A 22,674-nucleotide genomic window follows, 5' to 3' on the forward strand; every position below is an offset into this window, starting at 1 on the left:
CGAGTAAACCTGTGATCTTGCTGAAGACTCGACGTGCGTCACAGATAGGTGTTTCCCAAATATTTATGACGTCATGTTTCTATAATTAACCAGTTTCAAAGAATTCGGCTCTTTTTTTCTTTTGAATTTTTAACTATGTTCGTCCATGTTTTGTTCACATCATATTATACATGTATATGAGATATGAAAAAAAAAAATCAATTTAATCTAGCTAGGCCTAGAGATCTGCTGTACATAGCGAGATCCTAGATTTTTCTCATTGCATAGGCTTAAATATGTGTCTTTTGATTATATAACATGGTTTAATATTATATTATATTATATTATATTATATTATATTATATTATATTATATTATATTATATTATATTATATTATATTATATTATATTATATTATATTATAATTATATTATAATTATATTTTATTTCATTATTTTATATTATATTTTGATTGAATAATTCCCATCTCTCTGATTGGCTTGAGATCTAACAATGTTAGAAAAATACTACGTTATCAGGCCTAAACCCCCCCCCCCTCTTTTCTTCCAAAGACTTTTTTTACTATTTGAAATGTTAATTGAAAGGTCGGTTCCCCCCCCCCCACCACCACCACCACTTTTTGTTGTAAAATAGTCAAATAAGGTTTTTGTAGTAGTGTATGAAGTATGAATAAAAATTGGTACTGAAAGAAGTTGGAACCTAACCACCCCCCCCCCCCCCCCCCCACACCACCACCACCACCACGATATAGGATTTTCGAGTTCGGACAATTTTCAATTTTCCTTTTTTTTTTTCTTTTTTTTTTCTTTTTGCTTATCAAGTTTTTTTTTCAGGTAAGTTGAATTTTTTTTTTCTCTGGCTGCCCCCCTCCCCCACTTTCAAAAACGATGCTACGTCCCTGGTTATGTTGACCTGCACTTGATCTTCCAGGTCAATATAAGGAATTATTTATTCTACATTGGACCAAAAATAGATAGGGAAATTCCAAATTGATGAAAATAGTTTTGGAAAGTTATTTCACTTGCACTTGACATCCACTCATATGAACAGAACATTAAGGCACATATATTCTTGGGTGAGGGATCGAGGGGGGGGGGGGTTGCAGGAGTCCTACCCCTCTCCCCACCTTTTGAGAATGTTAAGTTTTAATTTGAATTTTAAGGATAAAAAATTTCAATGAAAGCCCCCCTCCCATCGAAAAGTTTATGAATTACCTTTACATCCCACCAAATGAAATTTTGATTTGGGAGAATTCTTTTCCTTTTTAGGGAGGGGGGGGGGGGGGCTAGTCAAAGATTTTTTTTCAGGTAAGTTGTCGATTTTTTTTCATATTATGTCCCCTTTTTCAAAACGAATCCTATATATTGCCTGAGATTTATTTTTTCTACATTCTACATCTATAAGCCCGTTTCTCTCATTACATTCGGCTAGTACTTCAATAAATGTGAACAAGTAAGATGGCACGGATTGCTTAATGAGTGTGTGTCATTTAATCATTGAATCATAATTATAATAAAACAATTATTGCTGTTTTTTCGATCAATACGATGATTTAGCCACCTTCGAAGTACAATATACACCTCGCCCTTCGGGCTCGGGGAATAGGTGTCTAATCATCACCAAATAAAATTTTGATTTGGGGGGGGGGGGGTCTAAATCATCATATTGACCTCAAAAACCAGCAATAATTATATTATATTATATTATATTATATTATATTATATTATATTATATTATATTATATTTTATTATATTATTATAAATATGAAACTAAATGAGGTATGCGCGTAGTGTATGACCCATATACTTGTGGACAGGACCACACTTTTTTATCATGTATACCATAAGAAAAATCGAGAAAAAACGCAAAATATATAATCGTTCCAAACACCCCAAAAGTAAAGTGGGGGTATTTTTTGTATGGAACGATTATTTTGCTTTTTCCGATTTTTCTTATGGTACACATGATGAATAAGTGTAATAAATATAATTTGTGGAGAAATGTCCAACAAGCCCCGGGGTTGAATGGGGGGGGTCCTTTCCACAAGCACCTGTGTGTATGACATGATTAAGAATTTATAGTGTTGGTTATGGTAGGAGAATGGAAAAAAGATATATTTATCTATAATAGAAGTTTTTTTGATTTGCTCTACAGAAATTGAAGATTCCGTTATGCTGTTAATGAACTGCTCTCTCTCTCTCTCTCTCTGAAAAATAAAATTAGGTACATGTAGTTAAAAAATTCGTGTAAAATTAAATAAGAGCTCATTGTATATATTTAATTATCAGCCACATGCAGTATAATTGCATTCAAAGGGGATATGCAATATGTTAGGGGGCCAAATATGAATTTTTTTATCTAAAAAGGTTATTTTCATCCCCCTTTCAGGTAAATCTAAGGTAGGATGTAATTAACCTAATTGATATAGAAACAAATGAACTATCAATACAGGCCCGTAGGAAGCAATTTAAGTTGGGGGGGGGCACAGCCATATACATTTTCAGTTGGGGGGGGGCACTATCAATATATATAGTAATCTAATTATCGGCAAAATTATTGGGGGCACGCCCCCCATGCACCCCCCGGTTCCTACGGTTATGCAATACATCTGTTGTTATTGCAAGTGGGAATATAGGTGGAATTGGGATTTTCTATAAAAAAAAAAAAAAAAGAAGTGGGAATAGATGGAAGACACCCTTTCAGTCACTTTATGTTCTGATATGAAGATTTGCGAAAAAAGTATTACCCTTTGAACATCTATAATTTAAATGATAACATATGTTGAAGGAAAATCATTGTAAAGTACTTTGTAATCCTGACAATGCAGTTCATTCTAGAAGGCTATGCGAATTTTTACATGAATGTTTTGAATTGCGTTCTAAAAATAGAGCTCAATAATATATATTTAATGCATTAATTAGTTCACCTATGTCCATATTATACTGTTTATACTATTTGCATAAGATTATGTATAATTTCGAATTCAAGTTGTAAACGTAGTTGACTTCACTGATTTGTACACTTGCATGTATGTATGTATTTTAGTATGTGTTTTAGTAATCTGAAAACACACTGTATTTTTTCATTTTGTATGTAACATGGTTGTATGCCAACATATTTGGTGAATCAATAAATAAATTGAAAATTGACTGAGCACCCCCTCCCCTCTCTTTTGAAAAACTATGTTATGTCCATGGAAGAAGCATCAAATTTATCTGAATTTTGTATCAGAATAAATGCCACAATGCCAGTACAATGTTTCATGAAAAAAGAGATATATAACTCTGTTAACACATCACTTTTAAAGTGATGTACTCGGCCACAAATGTATTTTTTTTAAATTTATAATCAAAACTTTGATGAAATGTTCTACCAAATAAAAATTAAACTTTATATCAAATGATATACATTGTATAGGGAAGTTTTAAATTAGATGTTGTTTTACTACACTAACAATATAATTCAATCTTACAATTAAATTTGAAGCTAGAATTAGATCGGTTGCATATATGCTAGTTTTAGGTTCACTTTGCCATAGGTAGAGCAAGACTGAGACTGAGATATCCATGCAGAGAGAGAGAGAGAGAGAGAGAGTAATCCTGCATGGCTCTCGATCATGGTTTGCTAGCTTTACTCTGTATGGTCTAGTATATAATTAAGCTGAAAGTTCGTTGAATAAAATTTGAAAAAAAATTAAATTATTACAGTATAAGGGATACGAAAGCCCATTGAGCTCATATTCGTAGATAAAAAAATATATTTTTCGCGTTATAACGCGAAACTTTCGCGAATAAACGCGTAACTTTCGCGTTATAACGCGTATCTTTCGCGAATAAACGCGAAACTTTGGCGTTATAACGCGAAACTTTCCCTGTAAAACAGAGACATTTGCATAAGTCTACAGTTTGTTTTACTTTTTAATGATCTAGTTTATTCATTACAATGAAAAACGAAAGACTATTTTGAACTTGGATTATCACGAGCTGAAATTTTATGTTTTCTCGCCATTGAATGTGTCTTTCCTCTTTCTAAATCTTTTTTGCCGTCACATTTTGTCTTTCTCAATGCTGTTCAATACAAGTGTTGAAGCGTATAGTAGAGGAGCGAAAATACAAGTCTAATCTTAATTAGATTGAACACTCTATATAGAATTTGAAATAAAAGATCTCAGAAAATTGACAACAATGAGGTAAATTTGTATTTCACGGAACAATTGTGTCACATCACATGAGTAACCTAATGTGAAAATTGGATGACAAATATTCGTATCAAATATTTCATCTCCGATAGACTCACTGAAGAAATACAACATTGTATTTTAAGGTTGCACCATTTGGTCATACCATTACTTACGAAAACATTGACAATTTATTCAAAGAAAGCAACGAGTGGAGATCTTCCTTAGAAAAAAAAATAGTCTACAGAATTTCTTGGATTCAACAAGTGAAAAACAAGAAAATCTTTAAAGGAATATTCATTTAATTAATTAGTAAGGGTTTTGAGATTAAATGCAAAATCAACACTGATCTATCCATTTCTCGCATCAATTCTCTTTTACATCTTCTGAAGAAATGTCATTTATAAATTCATAGAAGTCCCCCTCTGCGTTCATGTTTTTTATCTGTCAGTCAAGATCACAGGTTCCTGAGTAACATGACTATATATGCATAATTTCGCGTTATAACGCGAAAGTTTCGCTTTTTTTTTTGCGAAAGTTACGCGTTTATTCGCGAAAGTTTCGCGTTATAACGCGAAAGTTAGGCGTTTATTCGCGAAAGTTACGCGTTATAACGCGAAAGTTTCGCATTTATTCGCGAAAGTTACGCGTTTATTCGCGAAAGTTACGCGTTATAACGCGAAAGTTACGCGTTTATTCGCGAAAGTTTTGCGTTATAACGCGAAAAATATATTTTTGTTACCTACGAAAATGAGCTCAATGGGCTTTCGTAATAGTTTTATAGTAGCAGGGACCTATATACTAAGTTAGTATATAGGTTCCTGATAGTAGATATGTATTTTTTTAACAATTATCGATGATGGGGAGTGCCTATGATATAATACATGTATACATTGTTATATACATTGGATCAAACAAGAAATGTGAGTCAAGTCTAGCTGGAGGGAGAAGATCTAGAGACTACACAATTAATTTTAGTAATAAATGTAAACAGCTTTTTTTTTAAAATTTTTTTTTAAATATAAAAATTCAACATCTCATTTCATAAAACTTCCAGGCTTAGAGCAAAATTTCTGGCACAAGAATTTCTTTCCCAGATATCCTAAAGCATTACATTCTAAAATACAATGTATAGTGGTATTCAGAACCCAAGGCCACACAGTTACCCCCACCCCCCATATTTCCAGAAACTATTAGCGCATTGAAAGGAGGGTAACTCGTACCATCTTCGTAAATTTGGCAAGTCGTAAAATAAACTTATCCTTCCTATTCCACAGAAAAAAATTTCTCAAATAAAGTTTGAGAAATGGACCCATCTTAAGTAATATGATCATATAAATGTATCTTATGTGATTTAAACATTTAGAAACAACGAAGCATCCTTGTCGTTTATTAGTTCGCGCGCATTTCCGGCAACGAGTGCACATGGTTGACAGCCAAAATTTTGCTAAATACACATTGGTTTCGGTTGAGCAGTGATGGATCAAATCCCGGCCGCCATGGATCGGCACTTGGACGTGATTCAGTGTCGCAAAGGTAAATCTTATTGTTTTTGTATGAAATGCCCACATTGTCATTTCTTTGTACTCCAAAGAACCAAGCTTAATTTTCTCTGTGAGTCTGTCATGGATTCACGATCGACATAATTGAATTGTCAAAGTGAAAACGATATTTTTAATTGTGGATTTTAATTTGTTGTTTATTATGTGGACCCACGTGGTTAAGGTCAAGAGCAAGTGTGTCCTGATTGTATTTTAAGAATTGAACATTCTCTGTGCAATATTGATTGACATTACATGATTGTGCTGACTTATTAACCAATCAATTATCTTGTTGTCCTGCTTTATAATTTCATTCCAGAAATAAATTGCTTTATATAACCAAAAAGTTCTTTGAGCATGTTGAGTGCAGAGGCTACGGATTTCTAAACAGTTTTTCACGTATTAATTGTTTTCAGAACAACACACAAAGTTGAAAACTATCACAGCAGCAAAATAAGACGTTTCTTTCATGTACTAGAATAAAATGCACATTTTTAAAAAAAGAAAGTATTATAATATAGCTAAATCAAGCTAGTTTCAATAGCTTAATCAAGCTTTATAGCTAATTCGAGCTTTATAGCTGAATCAAGAGATTGTGTCAGACCTCACCATGTCATTATAATTAACATTTAACAAACTTAAAAGCTGCATAGGGAACAATGCCTGGGAAGGTCAAAGAACAGGAGGGTCCAATGGCACCATTTTTCCTGAAATGATGGGTCCATTTTGAAAGTTTAGGGGCCAAGAGAAAATTCATTGGGTCTATTTTAAAATATTAGGTGTAAAAAAAGTAGATTTAAGAGATTGTCACTGTCTGTTATTTTCACCTTAAGTTTGATCACTTTTTGTTGTATACTTGGACAACAATATTTATAGGAAAATCATAATAAAAAAAACTATAAGAATCAACAAATCATCATATCTCACTTTGACTTTATGAATTCTTTACCATATCATTGAACTTTGTATGTTCAGTAAATCATTCTAACATGACAAGTATTTTGAAAAATAATAATAAAACTAATTAAAGCACATTTTTTTTTAAAAATTCTAAATGCTAATTTATGGATTGAGGGAATTAAAGGCCAAGATAAGTAGACTGTTGATATGGTATATTACATTGTAAGGTAGCATTTTCTATGTGCGATACTTTCATGAAGTTAAATTTGTGTTGCTGTATGGTCAGCCGTCCAAAACAACTGAACAGTTACAAACCAGGTGGGAGGAAAAGCTTCTGTTTCCTTGGCATCAGGTTGTCAATATGTTATATGGCATTTCTGATTTTATTAATCCATACTATCATCATCATTGAAATAAGATGGAATCGTCTATAATGCGCTGACTGTGATGAACTTACAAACTAAAAAATTGTGTTCTCGCATTCTACAGAATATTTGCGAGGTGTGCTACATGGCGCAGTGCAACATTACTGCATTGCACCATTTTTCGGCAGTATGCACTTATGGCGCATGGTGCAGTCCCTTCCCAGGCCCCGAGAGAAAATAGTCTTTCGTTTGGTCAGAAAATTAGGGGTGAAGCAGTAATAATTTGTTTTTGTCTGCAATAGTACTTAATGGTTCAATAAAAGTATAGGTGCTGTGGATGTTACAAAGAGCAATTTATCAATTTATCTCAACTTCTATAAAGATTTTCTAAGTTGGGGATTACAAAGGAAAGCACTTTATTTTTTTTCTATTAAAAGAAGTGAAGACAGATATTTCTGAAATTTCTAGATTCCTTCTCTTTTCTTTATTCTCAAGGACAAATTAGGTGTATGGCTAAAATTTTGTAACTGAGAGAAAAATTTCTTTCTCTGATTTAATCCCTACTGCAAACATATTGTAAATTGTGTATTTCACATGATCCTGAAGTAAAAAGGAAGATAAATAAATTTAGTTTTAGCATTTTCATTCTCTGGACTGTTGACCTAGTTATGTAGAATTCAAATAATGGGAGGAAAAAAAAGATTTTGCAAGAAAAGATTTTATCGCTGTGAACCTATACAACTCATCTGAAATAAACTAAGGGCCATCATCTTTTAAATATCCTGTATAGCTGACAATGAGGAGTTGTTCTTGAGTGTGTGTAACTGTTTCTGATTTTTCCAGATCAGTTACGAGCAATAATTTACTATGGGAAGATTAAGGGTTCGACAGCTCTATCAATCTGTGTATCAAATTTTAGATCAATTAAGTGCAGTATAGGAATACCTCTGGAATTTATGGCCACACATATGATAGGGTTCATTGTATGCATATATTGTTTGAAATGCAGACTTGGATTATAATATAATTGTAAAGAATTTAAAATGAACTAAACTGGGAAATCTTTTAAAAATAAGATATAAAACATCTACTTATATAATAATACCCACTTTATCAAACTTATTAACTTATTAATTAAAATACTTAAATTTATTTATAAATTATTTATCAGGGATTATTTGACTTACCTTTTCATGTAAGAGGAGAAAAATGAGAACAATGGCAGGAAATTAGTGCTAGAGGAATGGGTGGATCTAGAGGGTCTGGGAAGGGAACCCCTTCTCTTGGAAATTAAGTGTACATGGTAAATAATTAATTAAGGAGGCTGGGGGGGTCAACAAATTAACTATCAGATATAACTTATTTTTTTTTAGATATGATATCTTAAGCTGTCAACTATCATTTGGCAAAGAAAAAATTCATACATTTTAGTTTTAAAATTTGATCATTTTTGTATATCTTTAAATGGAGCTTTTCTTCTAAAGGAGATCAATATAGTCTAAAAGTGGCCACGACCACCCAGCCCTCTTAAATAAAAACCTTAGAACCCCTCCCCTTTAGAAAACATGGACCCCTAGGGGTTGAGTTGGAAGACTCATTCATATGAAGCTTATTAAGAAGTGAAGGAAAGAGGCTCAACATCCCATCCTTCGCTCAAAATAGGTTTATCCTGTTTGGGAATGGAGTTTACTTTTTTTTTTTGAAAAGGGGGGGGGGGGGTTCCCCTGTCAACAAATTTTTGGGTTGGATTTTTTTGGCCTAGGGTGGGACCCCCCCCCCCCCCCCCCCCCCCAAGAAATCCCTGTATCTGCACCTGGGAGGTGTGAATGTACTACAGGAGTTCAAGGGCATGCCCCTTGAAATTTTCAGATGAATGAAGCAAAATTCTGCATTCTGAGAGAAGAGGGGGGATCATTTCTTGAACTATCATTAATAAATATATTTTAATTGTATAAATGCATTTTTAATCAGGAAATTTGCTGTAACTAAAAGGGCCATTCGACATTTTTTTGCTACTGTTTACCGATAGTTAAAAACGTATTGATAAATCCCTGTTTACATTATAATCATTGATGAATTACATTCTCAGTTTTATAAAGGTTGAATAAAAAAAAATATGTGTCCATAAAAATGAAGGTTGTTAGATTTTAGTCTTACTGTAGAGTCTTTAGAGATAACAAGATTCATTAGACATGTTAGAATTGTCATTGTAATATACATAATAAAGGTTAACTTTTAACCTGTCTCTTTAGTCTTAACATTCTAAGAAACATCCCCTCCCTCAACACACTGATGAGTGAACATGAAGATGAACAGAAATAGGGTTTAGAAATGTCAAGAACCAGAAAAGTCCCAAGTATTTTTTTTTCATCCATATAGATCCCATGTGGGCACACTCCCAGATTTCTAATTTGCTTGGCACAAAAGACAGGGATATGTATACCTACACAGTTTGTGTCAATAAGTGATTAGCTTTGTAGCTGGATATAGTCCATCACTTCCATGTTATCAGTTCTCCAGTTAGAGAGGGGCTCTTTCCTTATCACGTCTATTCAAACAAGCTCACTTTCTTCTGTGGATTAATCAGACCTTCAGGGATACAATAATTGTTTCAACAATCTCAATTTCTTCTCCTTGATTGAAAAGGGAAAAATTCTTTATAAGAAGTTAGAGGAGATAGGTGTAAGGCTAGACTCACCTTTTCACTATATATCTTATCATAATATGTTTTCAATTAAAAAATGCGAAGTCAATTTTGCAAGGTTCATTTGATCAGAGTTACATGGTCGGTGATCAAAGCTATATATGAATTATTCATATTGATCAGTAATTGAAAAATAAAATTGTAGTTGTAAACAATATTCTTGTCATAAAACTTTTTTTCATTATTAATTATTCTGGTCATTATCATGAAATGTTTAAATTTATAAAAAAAGAACTGCACATCTGATTTTCTATAGACTGTAGACTTGCTATATATGAAGTGCTTTCTTCATTATACTGTGGTATGGCACAGAAAACATACCTCCAACTGTCTGCAAGATTTCTTTCTTTTTTTTTTTTGTTTAGCTTTTTGTTTCTTTGCATTCTTTTCTATTTCCACAAGAATGCAAACACAGGCTTCTTAAAAATAGTTTGGAATAGTTTTTAAACAAAACTGTGGAGCAATAGGAAGCCATTCACACAAAGTTTACCTGTTTGGTCATTTGGACCACTGCTTCAGTAGCAATTCTTCAAGGAGAATCATTAGAAGTATTTTTTTTGGGGGGGTGGGGTGGGGGGTCTACTTTCATGGATTTTATGGGTAGTGCATGTATTGCCATAGTCTACAAAGGGAATGGTATAGTAGTAGTTCTTACATTTCAAAGTTTATTTCAGCTGTGTTTAATATTTAAATCTTAGGTGCTTGGGAGTCAGAAAGTTCCATTATTATTAGGATCATTTTGATCACTTTAAGATTAGCAAGCATTAAGAGCTGTTTGAATGGGACTTTAACATGATATGTGATGATCCTTCCCAACATCATGAAACAAAAAGTCCTAATGTATGTAGCCTGGCTACATCTAAATGTAATCATTCATTTTTATGCTCCCTCCACACAATTTCTATTTTTCTATCTTACCCATGCCTTGTAAGATATTGAGGAATTTGTGGTATTCATACTGAGGTTAAATTTGTCCTACCTTATGAACAAAGCCTAGAGGTGTGATTTCATTATTTTGTCATACATGTCTCGACTAATATACATATAGCTAGGTGAAGGTTATATTTTGAACATTTATGGATTTAGAACCTTTCATTATTAATGTATTCTTGCTGTTGATTTAATTACAAATACCTGTCTTTAAGGTGAAATATACAAATTAACTTAAAATTACAATTTCTTGTTTCTTGCAATTGTACATATTTTGATGCTCCTGTATCAATGTGATTATGCAAACCTCTCTAAATCTTTCTGGAAATTTACATATGATGTTAAAGTTTTCTCGTTTTATAATTTATTTAGATGGAGGGATTCTGCTGGGAGCGTCCGGATTAACAGGGAGGTACTGGTATGGATCCCTATGGTACTACTCAAATCCAGATGGTGCTCCAGATGTGGAGAAGTGTACAGCTGGAGTTCAGCTGGAGGCCGGATTCAAGGAGGCTGTTTGGCTGGATGACACAAAAGTCCTGGTGGGATTAGACACGGGTAAGTGGTGGATCTAGGTTTTCCATTTACCACTATCTTGGTAGTCAAAACTATAGAGAAATGAAAAGTGATAATTATATTTATACCAATTTTTTGGTGGCATAATTTATTTAGCATTCCAAGTACTTTGTATCTCCCAGAGAAATATTTCAGTAAAAAAAGCACCCGTCCAGTACTTATCTGTGTATTTCGTTGTTTGAATATAGAATTCTATTACCAAGATTATGAAGGCATTTCCAAGACTTGAAAAAAAAACCCAGCGAAATGTTTTCAAATACCAAATGTTTCCAAATACCATTTAAATGTGTGTTTTAAAATGAAAATATCTGATCAAGACTATTTAAAATATGTTAAAGGTTACAAAAGGTGAAGGTTTACTGAAAGTAAAAAAAGAAACTTGAGTGTAAAACAGTCATTTAACGAGTCTCTGGGGAGGTGCCAGCTCTGATAAAGAAGGATTAGGCTAGGCAGGGCATAGTACAGAACTAATTGTCTCTGTATTAATGGCATGTTAATTAATCGTGGCACTTCATGGACACATACATATAACCGTTGATAAAGAAGGGGACATTTATTCCAACAGTGTGTTATTGTGTCTGAGTAAATGTCTGTGATAAAATTTTGAATCAAAATTATTCTATTGAAATATACAAATTTTGAATAGTAATGTAGGTGGTAAATATTGGGGACAAAAATTTTGAATGGCTTTTTGATGAGAATTTGATACTTATCTGAAGATTTAATTAGACTACTGCCAATACAAGTTTACCTGCAATTAGGAATTTGCAAGTTAGGAGAATTTATAAGGGGTTTGGGGTGGGGGTAGGGTGAAGGGATTAGTATTATATTTAGTTAGTTCTTGAGCACAGGGCATACTATGTATTTATGTTAAGGGGATTCATAGTAATCAACATATTCTAAAGCTATCTTTTTCATTGTTGTAACTGTAAAGTCTAATTTAAGATTCAAGGTCACATTCAAATGATTAATTATCTGGTAAATTACAGTCATGATCACGATGAATAAAAATTGTCAAATAATTGAAAAGAAGATTTCAAAATTCATCAAAATCCAAACAATGTAACCTGGTAAACTTTTTATTTGTAAAACAAAAATTAAAGCATAAAAGTGTTCTAAGAGGAGATTGAACACAGTGAAGGCAAACAAATGATCATTGTGCAAGAGGAATACATTGTCTGCTAAATTTGCCATCTGTTTTATTGTGCACCTAATCTACAGAAAAAGCAAGCAAATGAGTTTGATCAGAGTGTTATTCTTGGATGTCTACTTCATGTTCTATTTCTCTGTTTTTAGGTCCCCCACAACAAATTGTTTGTTTCCTCTTACTTGAAATTGACAAACTTAGTAGAAGACACCTTGTTTGATTGACTCATAAATTATGTTCTTTGTTTAAATGGGTTGATTTTAGGATTATTATTTTGTTCAGAATATATTATTTTGTTGAATATGTGAAAAGAAGAGGGTTTTTATATTCAGGCCTCACAAAACTATTACATATTACCGGTGCATGTACGGAGAATGTATGGGATGTAGTGTTATTTGCAGAGCAGCCATTATAATTCTATCTTTGGTGACCACAAAACTGAATGAAGGTGTAGATTACATTTTGAAAAAAAAAAAAAATCTGGATTTTATCAAAGGATGCTACAAGAAACAAATATGTATTTTTGTTTGACCTCAGACAGTAAAGCACTTGCAGTATTACACATTTTATCTTCTTGTTTCTTCTAACTCTTGATAATGTAAAGTGTTGTCCCTTTTCTTTTACATCCTCCTTACTGCAGTCATATATGTCCCAGATTTAGTTAGTAATCTCTCAGATGTCATAGTGTACTAAGTGTAGACATGCTGTGTAAGAAGGGAGAAGAATTTAGTAGTGTTAATTGGAAAATCAGACTTGGAGTATTTACAAGATTTGGAAGAAAGGGAAAGGGGGGGGGGGGTAACAAAATGAATTAATAAACCTGATTTCACCAGAAAAATATCAATTGTGCAAGGTCCTTAAATTACTTACTTATGCCTGCTACCCTTTTTGGGGCATAGGCCGCTGACAAGATTCCTCCAGGCCTCTCTATCCTGTCCTTATCTGTCCTTAAAATATCCTGACATTTTTAAAGGAAAAAATTAGTAAGGAAAAAAAAACCCACACACAGGTTTAAAATTTTCATCTAAAGTTCATTTTGAACCCAGGTGCAATACATGAGAATTTGAAAAATGGTCATGCAATGTTGCATGTCTTTGTTACTGTAGGTGGCATTGCCGTATGGGAGTTGGTGGATAATTTACACACATTTGTCCACTTGAGTGGAGCGGTGGAACATGATGACCTTGTGACCTCAGTAGCTGTGGTCAGTGGAGGAAAGAAGGCTGTCTCGTGTGGAGCAGACAGATGGTTAGTGGATCTTACCTCTTTTTATTAAGAAACCTGAAAACAAGTATTTCAGAGCCAAGAGTTCAATTTATCTGGATCATTTTGAATAGTTATGAATACCAATAGCAATGAAAAAAGGAATTTTCATTACAGGTAGTGAAATGTTATGTTTGTTTAATGTTGATGTTAATTTTTTTTTCAGTGTCAAAGTCTGGGATTTAGAAAACATGCACTCCACAAATACCTATAGAGGTTAGTCCTGTTCTTTCAAGCTTAGTATATTGTGGAGACATACCGTAATGTCACGTGTAAAGGCCGCACTCTTGTAATGGACACACCATGGGGGAAAAATCCGAGAAAAAAGCAGTTCCTATAGATAAAACGCACCCCCAAAAATGCAAATATGGATGTATCTCTTTTTGTCTATCTTGTATTTTCACAGCACAACTAATTCAAAGAAAAAGTTTAAAAAGTTAGAATATTCGTAGCATTTCAAAAACAAAAGTAGGATACAACCTTTATTTTTCTTAGCAAATTCAGTTTACATATAAGCTTTATTTACATGTATTAAGTTTAGTTTGTATTTTAATTGTTATTTGATTGGTATAAATTAAAAGCTAAGTCCCTAACTTTTTTTCTATAACCTCAAGCATGTTGAGATATTGTGCTGAAAATGCATTCCAAGTACATGTACATGTGTTTATGTAAACAAATCATCCCAAGCATAATTAGTGTCACACTTATGTATATAAGTGATACCAGGTAATTAAAAAGGTGTGTAAAACATCTATTGTTAAATAAACTTTGCTGATTACGAGCATAGGGGCTTGTCTTCCGGATTGCTTAATGTAAAATAAATTTTAAAAAATTTTTGAATCTACTTTAAAGACACTTAAAAGTTGTTACAATAAAGATTCTGATACTTTCAGTCAAGAAAAACCACAGTGATGATTTTCCTAAATGTTGATGCGTTTGTCAGTCGTCAACACCAGTTTAATCTATGTCTAGAAAAAAGGGGGTTGAATTTAGTTCCTATGTAATGCACGCACCCAAACTTTTGAACAATTTTCTGACAAAAAAAGTGCGCCCAATACACGTGACTTTACGGTATACTTTTTGCTTTGGGTTTATATCCATTGTTTTTAGAAACACCGCAGTGAATTAAGGTTTATTGTCCATTTGTTCACTCATATTAAATTTTGCCTTAATGCTAAATGAGTTTCCAAAAGAATTCTAATTTATTATTAAAATGCACATTATTTCAGCATTCCTTGGAGATAATTTGATAGAAATGGTCTTTTAAAATGACAATATAGAATTATTCCAGTAGGAGAGTTATCTCTCTTATCAAAGATCAGTGAACCTTAACAGACAAGAAACTGCAAATTCAATCTGAGCATAATAAAAATTTCCTCAGAAAATTGCAACCAAAAAAAGAAAGAAAGAGAATGATAATCAAAATCAAAGATACAAACTGTAGAATGATGATATGTTTGAATAGAAATTAATGAAGCATTCTCTGGAGGAATTCTAAATTCAGTGGTGTATTGTATTTCAGCTCACCCTGATGTGGTGGAGTGTGTAAGCTGTCATCCAACAGAACCAGCTTTGTTTCTGTCATGTTCTGCGGTAAGTTGGCCGTATGGATGGTTGTTTACTTAAGATGTGTACTTCTGGAGAAAGGAACAGTTATTCTCTGTGAACAGAAACAAGGATAATGGCATGCTCTTGCATGGTTCAGTGATTTAAAATTGAAAAATTAAATTAATCATGCACCTACATGTATACATGCCATTTTTTTTAAAGGATAGATAGAAAACTTTTGTCAGAATTTAATAGAGATCTGCATGCACTTATAATAAGGTTTTAAGTCTGACACAGCTAAATAAAATACATGTACAAACTAGGGAAAGCTCGATGATGTAATGAAAAAACTTGGAGATATCAGGGGATTCAAGATATCCAGATTAAAAATATTTAAATAAAATGTGGTTCGGACTTCCTATGCAAGGTTTATATAGATATCAAAGTTCAACTGTACTTCAAACATGATTTTAGATACAAAATGATATTTTTGTGATGGTTGTACATGTAAAATTTGTTTTTCAGGATGGCAGTGTATTTCTTTGGGACACACGTAAATCCAGACCTGTGACAGATATAGGTGGGTTCCCTCCCTTTGTAGTTCCCGTAGCTAGAGTAGGTGGGTGTAGGACAGCAGCTTTGACTAACCAGTAACAGTTTAGTAACACTGAACAGGAGAAGTAACTAAACAGAGTTAACTAATCCAGTTACAACAGAATTTTTTGTACTTTAACATAACTAACCCACTAACACTAAAAGTTGCTTATTACACTTAACTACACAGATGTGTTAAGGCAGTACCCAGATCAAATTTCAGCGAATTTAGACTTTCTTTTCGTAATATGTAACATTGATAAATCGGAAAAGCCATAGATAAAACATTTACTATTATTATCAATTGTATAGACGTCATTGATTCTTAGCCTAAAAGAAGCACTTCACCACGACGCCTTCACGTGACGTCTATAAATAGAAAAATTGCCTTAATGAAAAAGTGAAAAGTTCAACACTACCCCGGAGATAATTCATTTCTTTGAGTGAAAATGATTATGTAAAAACATCACTGGGTCATGAAAAGTGCTGCTAGAATCCTACACTCCCGACACAGAAAAAAATATTCCAAAGTTTCGCATGAAACCTTACCAAAATTTTTACATTTTATACATACGATCAAGGAATTGTTATTAATTCATGTTAACCACACGATTCTAGCAGCACTTTCCAAGTACTATTAAATACAAGCTTTCTATACAAACAAAAATTATGTTTCAAAGTATGCGGCGTAGTGTTGAACTTTTGCATCTTTGTTGTTATAGAAATGTGACCGAGTGATATAAAGATGGAAATGATGATGGTTTCTATATTTATTCACATATCAACAAGGTGATTCTACAAAAAAAAATTAAAAGTACGTGTAAATATATACAATTTATACAAAGTAATGCATTACATTTGACAAGTAAATACATATTAAACTTTATTGCTCATAATCTTAGTCGTTTATTTACTAAGAAAAATTCTAAACCAAAGTTATTGACAATTAACATTGAATAAAATACCTTGTACGAGGTGGTAAAGTCTACAGACAGGAATCGCCAGATCTGCAGTAATTTGAATTTTAGATTTGGCTCGCTTTTATCACAAAAGAAACGATCTGATTTGATATTTCATTATGATAATGGCCATTGAGAAATCATAGCCAATAGTAAAGCAAAGAAAGTGTTCACCAACTCGATCCACCTGCGCACACAAACTAGCTTAACTTTTATTCTCAATGACATAGTTAATTTATTTGGAATAGAAACATTTATTCAAAATGAGAAATTGTAATAAATATATTTCATATATATAAATCTGCCCACAGAGGAAAGGCTGATCGGGATTTCAAAGCACTGCTTGTGTCCGTCATAAGAAAACATGAAAAGAATATATCAGCGTACCTGATTCTTAATCTTTAATTCCTTACAAATCACACATAACATTCATGGTATATGCTTTAAAACTCCCATTTCATATATTTGTTTACATGAATTCTCGTCACCTTTAATTTCACCCGGCAAATATTTGATCAATAGTTATGACGTCATGGGTTTGGTATTTAACCCCTGTGCTAAATAATTAGCTATTTATACCACCCAAAAACGACAAGATTTAGTTTGTATTATGTTTTGAATGATTCCATTCATTTCTTGGACCTGAAATTAAACTTTTAATATAGATATTAAGAAATCATTATTTCTAAAGTTCACGTCATACAGCTTACTATGATGTCATATTGTAAAGGCAAGTAGGATATCTCTGGGTGTAGCCTTAACATACCCGCGTAACCCTGTAACAAAAGAATTTATTATGCTTTACACAGCTTACCCAGTAACACTTACAGTCACTGTAACAATAATTACCAACTCAATAAAAAAAGTCACAGAAATGGTACTCGGTTAAAAGAGACCTTTGAGCAAAGTAAAACATGTTTGATCTCTCAGTGATCTTTGGAAAGCTTGAAAAGTCTGTTTCTGTGGAATGTGTTAATGATCAGAGAATTTTAGGGAATAAGGATATCACTGTGGTAGATCTTGCACCAGTCTCCAAGATCTTTAGCTCTCAATAGTCTCTCAAGTAGAGTTTTCTCCTATAGATCTCCAATGCAGTCTCCAGTAACCTCCATTGATCTCTGCAGTCTACCAACGATCTCGAGAGCATCTCTACCTTAGACATTCAAAAAATTTTGTTTTCTGTTGAATGACCTGAGAGAGATCATTGGGAGATTCAAGAGATCATAGGCTGATCTTTCTGTGCTCTTCAGGTGATCTTTGGGAGTCCTTTGATGAAGTCTGTGATCATCGAAAGACTTCTAGGAAGAGTAAAAACTTGCAGAAAGAGAAACTATGGAGACCTGTGGGAGATTACTGAAAGATCATTACGATGACAGGGCAACTGTTGATCATTTAAAGATTTGGCCAGTTTTATACCCAGTAACTACAAAATGAACAGAGTTTACAAGCAATTCATCCAGTAACTACAATGTTAACCGAATTGATACTCAAACCCAAATACCTAACTGAATATTGATCGTATCTTGTAATATTGAGTGTTGAATTTATTTATACAACTTGCAACTAGATAATCGACAAACTTAAATCAATGAGCTTAATTAATTCAAAGTACCTGTGCTTTTCTTTTATTCTTTGCTGTACATTGTTACAAGTTATGCCAGTCATTTTAACTTTACTTAAATCCTTGTAATGAATTTATTATAGAAAAAAGTTTATCAAGGGAAAAAACATTGCAATTTCTTATCAAGAAAAAAATAATGTGACTTGAGCAGATCAGATTAGAAGAATCATGAATAATCTGTGATTGTAGGGTTTTTGACATAAATTGCACAAAAGTAACATATTTTGATATCATTTTTTACGTGTGATAAAATGATAAATTCATTGTCCCTTATATTTTCTGTAGATACCTCCCCCCTTCAACATTCCCCCAAACAAGTTGTATGGCAACCTGAGTCACACAATTTTGCTGTCGGTGGGGAATGTGGTCAGGTGGTTGTCAAGGATACCAGGAAAGCTGTGGGAGCAACGTTGTCTTTCAGCTGCCATTCTCGAGCAGTCACAAAATTATCATTCTGCAAAGAAAAGTAAGTCAACAGGTGCTTCTTCTGAAATGGCTGGATTTCATGGCTAATTCCATCAAGGGGAAGTAATCTGATCAAATCTTTTCTTAAATTTGAATTCATGTTTAGGATGGGACAAAGAAGTCGTATTTTTTTCAATACAAAACAGAACTTGGTGTAAACTGAAGTTTAAAATTGTGATTTTTTTTTTTCCAGTCCGAGTCTTTTAGCCTCAGCTTCAGAAGATTGTACAGCTGTAGTGATGTCCATAGACAAGGAGACTGGTCGACAAATGTAAGTCATCAAACAGGGTGTCTAAAGGATATCGTATGAAACATTACAACGTAAAACTTGTTTTATTTACAAGTTTTGCCTAAAGGATATCTTAAAAAACTAGAGCTACGTCGCAGTGTAAACTAAGTTTGTTTACAATGAGGTTGACAGTTTTATTTGAGAGATTCATTAATTTAAATAGTGGACATCAAGCTTTCTTCATGTTAACTGACAGATTTGTTTTCCGATTACTTGTATTTCAGTGTGGTACATGTAACCTTGTTTTGTATGTTAATTATTTGCTGATTGTCTTCATTAAAAATTTAGACTCTATGAAATGTTTAACCAGCTAGAAAAATCTTTCAATTTTTAACAATTTTATGTTTCAGATTCAGGGACACAACACACACAGATTTCGTGACCGGACTAAGCTGGCAAGGAAGTGAGAAGCTCTATAGCTGTGGATGGGACTCGAAAGTGAAAAAACACTGTGTTTCTAATTGTGAACAAACTTCAGAGGACTGTGTTGTTGTCAAAATGGAGACGGACAGTATAGCTAATGATAGTGTTAAAAAGATAGCCAACATTTCACTAGTTTGTAATGGGAATGGTGCTGAAGTGGAATCCACATGATGTGAATCTACCTCGTTATACATGTACTTGTGTTCTCGTGATTAGAATTTCTTGCAAAAGAATCAAAATTGTCACAGGTTCTACTCAATTTATTAGTTGTTGTATTTTTGAAAATTCTTCACAGCAAGTTTTTGATGTGGCATATGCTTGTTGTGGTGTTTTACATGTGTTAAGTCGTTTTCATAAAAGAATCTCGAAAATTCAATTTTCATTGAGTATGTTGAGTATCATATCATTATTGAAAAATAAATACAAAGGATACCATATTGGACTGTAAACCTGACTTGATCTTTTTATTTCATAAAAATATATTTAATTACATGTAGACACCCAATTGTTTGAACCTTGGTAAACCATCATCTCTACATGATAAATTCTCAGGTCACCCTTCAAATCCTGCCATTTCTGGCAGCTGGCTGGTTAAGAGGTTTTACTATATTTGAACATTATTTTTTTGCAATAATTGGATTGTACATACTTTAACTCATTAAGGACCCTTTCTACACCAAAGGAAACAACTTTCTGGACATTGAGAAAACTTGAGAAATTGTAAAGTAAATATTGAGCTTATCTATAACATTTTCATCATAGGGTACCTCACATTTCCCCCCAGGATAAATGATCAAAGAGAATGAAGTACTCGTGAACAGATATCACTGTTGTTTACTTAACTGGGCAAATACCTGCAAATGAAGTGTTCAGTCTATTTCTTTTGGTCTAATAAAGTATTATGAATGCTTGATTTTTTTTCACAAAGAAACTGGGGGGATAAGCCGAGCCATATGCCTACATAACGATCGATAAAAAATCAATAAATTCATTTTACAAAAATTTCACTTTTTGTTGAATTAATGTAATGCTTATTACCATTTGCATATAAAGAGCAAGAGCCACGGACCATCAAAAATGGCCCTGTCTCAAAAAGTAACGGGGTTTTGTCAGTTGATAGTGTACACTTTTAGCTTTTCTTTGCCGTTTTTCTTTTTTGAATATCGATTATATTTTTTTGAAAAAGAGAGTTTGAAGTATGACGGTGTTTTAAAAGAAAATGCTAGTAGAACGTCATTTTTTGAAACGTAACGTCGTAGGGCGGAAAAATAACCTTGAGCGATTTTACATATGTGATTTTGAATTAAAATTCGTATCAATTGGAATGGACATTTGTCTTACTAATAAACTTCATAATTAATTTAAGACAATTAAGAGCAGTTGGAAATTGATGTCACATCGCAGTCTTGATGGCAACTGCGTTACACTCTACCTGGTCCCTATTCTATTATAATTTTTAAGAAGGAACATTGTATTTCTATCCCTTGAACATATTTTTGTGCGATGCATCGCTCCTAGTTACATGTACGCATTGAGTATTAAACATCGTTAAAAAAAACATATGACTTGCTTCAAATGACGATAGCCCGTCCAACTTAGTTTTCCGGACTTTTTCCAATATTCCTGCAAATATTAAGCTTATATCTTTGGAATGCGCGTCCATGCACGAAGTTTGTTTTTCAAAGTGGGGAAGGGGGCAGTCAGAAAAAAATAATAAGATACTTGAAATGATCTTAAAACGAATGTTTCTAAACTGAAGAGCCACAATGTAATTCAATAACTGGATCTATAGATGTAATTGCAAAAAAAAAAAAAAATGTTGAAATGGAAATAGACTTTTAATCCGAAATTCTTAGATCCTGAACTTGCGAGCATTTTAACATATAAAAGATCTAAATGATTTGGAAAAACGGAGGAAGTAAAAAGTTGGAAGGACTTGTTTCTAATCCATTTACAGTAAAACTCAGTTATAGCGAAGTTCTGGAGAACTGCGAAATTACTTCGCTATATCCATAATTCGTTATATCCGTATAACAAATTCCTTAAAGTATACATAGAGATTTCGCGATATGTTTTTTTTCCTTCAAGTATGGCTAACAAATGTACATGTATTTACAGAAGTATAAAATACAACATTTACTTTGGAGTTCAAAAGTTTTCGGATGAATTGAGTTTCAAATATGATTACTTACAAAATTAATATATCAGTTCAATATTTTAAAAATTTAGATCTTTGAAAATTCGCTCTAAAAGATGTACATTTCTTTATTTTTAACTTCTGGGGGACACAAAATTAGTTCGGTATAACCGTAAAATTGCTATATCTGAATTCGATATAGCCGTAAAATTTTACACGGAATTGTTAGGAATTTTGCAAGGGATTGCAAAAAACTTTGCGATAGCTGTACATTCGGTATATCCGTGTTCGTACTAAATGAGTTTTATTGTATTCATTTATAACAATAATTTGAATGTCGTTTTCGAGACAGAAACATAAAACATTATAGATTAATTGAAAAGGGGTGTCGCAACTTATCAAAATGCTTTATTTAGTAAACGGAACTCATTAAAACACTGTCGCCTTAAATGTGAGTTTCTTTGGATTAATATGGAATACATTTCAAACAAAATATTCTTAGGAAAGATAAATCTGTTGAGAAATCAGTAATTTAAGGCTAAAGCAGAAAATAAATCAGCCCTGTTCATTATTATATATTTATCGGTATTTGCTAGAACCCCCACCCCACCCCAACCACACCCCGCACACACACTCTTCTCTTGCAAAATATTCGAATATTTCTCTCCCAAATATCTTTACTGCAAGGAATTCGTAAAGATAGAAATCTGCGAAAATTTATATATGATTATTTTCCATGTAAATGTAAAAAATGATTAAAGATGAGCAAATACTCGTTTTTAGCATACGTAACTATAAAGTGTAAAATTCCCACTTTCGATATCATTGCACATATATATATAATGTTTTTGGTGGTTTATGAAAAGAGTAGAGCTGCGTTTATATTGCTGATATGTGGGTCACATTCATAAGTGAAACACATGTATAGGTGTTCATTTATCCTTGTCTTATTGTCCTACAATCAGCGCAAGATTGATTTTATTCAACAAAAACTTGCTTAAAAAAGGTCTTACCCGCAGAAACAATAAAAGCTG

At 32.9% G+C, this 22,674-nt stretch overlaps 1 protein-coding gene across 2 annotated transcripts; it reads left to right on the forward strand.

Annotated features, from left to right (window-relative positions):
• Nucleotides 1-5,552: 5,552 nt before the first annotated feature.
• LOC133204040 (methylosome protein WDR77-like) lies at nucleotides 5,553-19,952 on the forward strand. 2 transcript variants are annotated; one of them, XM_061339825.1, is made up of 9 exons: nucleotides 5,553-5,714; nucleotides 10,991-11,176; nucleotides 13,448-13,589; nucleotides 13,771-13,820; nucleotides 15,127-15,197; nucleotides 15,678-15,771; nucleotides 18,612-18,792; nucleotides 18,985-19,062; nucleotides 19,431-19,952. In XM_061339825.1, the coding sequence occupies exons 1-9, from the start codon at nucleotides 5,657-5,659 to the stop codon at nucleotides 19,672-19,674; spliced, it is 1,104 nt and encodes a 367-aa protein (XP_061195809.1). In that variant the 5' UTR covers nucleotides 5,553-5,656; the 3' UTR covers nucleotides 19,675-19,952. The 2 variants fall into 2 exon arrangements, with proteins under 2 accessions (XP_061195809.1, XP_061195810.1); XM_061339826.1 differs by having other exon boundaries at nucleotides 5,557-5,714; nucleotides 15,678-15,732.
• Nucleotides 19,953-22,674: the final 2,722 nt, after the last annotated feature.

Source organism: Saccostrea echinata, unplaced genomic scaffold, assembly GCF_033153115.1.
Source record: "Saccostrea echinata isolate AGI-Se365-2 ecotype Australia unplaced genomic scaffold, CSIRO_AGI_Sech_v1 ptg000052l, whole genome shotgun sequence".
In the NCBI taxonomy this organism is placed as follows: domain Eukaryota; kingdom Metazoa; phylum Mollusca; class Bivalvia; order Ostreida; family Ostreidae; genus Saccostrea; species Saccostrea echinata.

Excerpts from the sequence above, each read along its gene's own strand:
- LOC133204040 (XM_061339825.1), top strand. The coding sequence starts at position 5,657 with ATGGATCAAATCCCGGCCGCCATGGATCGGCACTTGGACGTGATTCAG. Across the intron at positions 18,793-18,984 it reads TTATCATTCTGCAAAGAAAA|TCCGAGTCTTTTAGCCTCAG; the intron begins GTAAGTCAACAG and ends TTTTTTTTCCAG. Across the intron at positions 19,063-19,430 it reads AAGGAGACTGGTCGACAAAT|ATTCAGGGACACAACACACA; the intron begins GTAAGTCATCAA and ends TTTATGTTTCAG.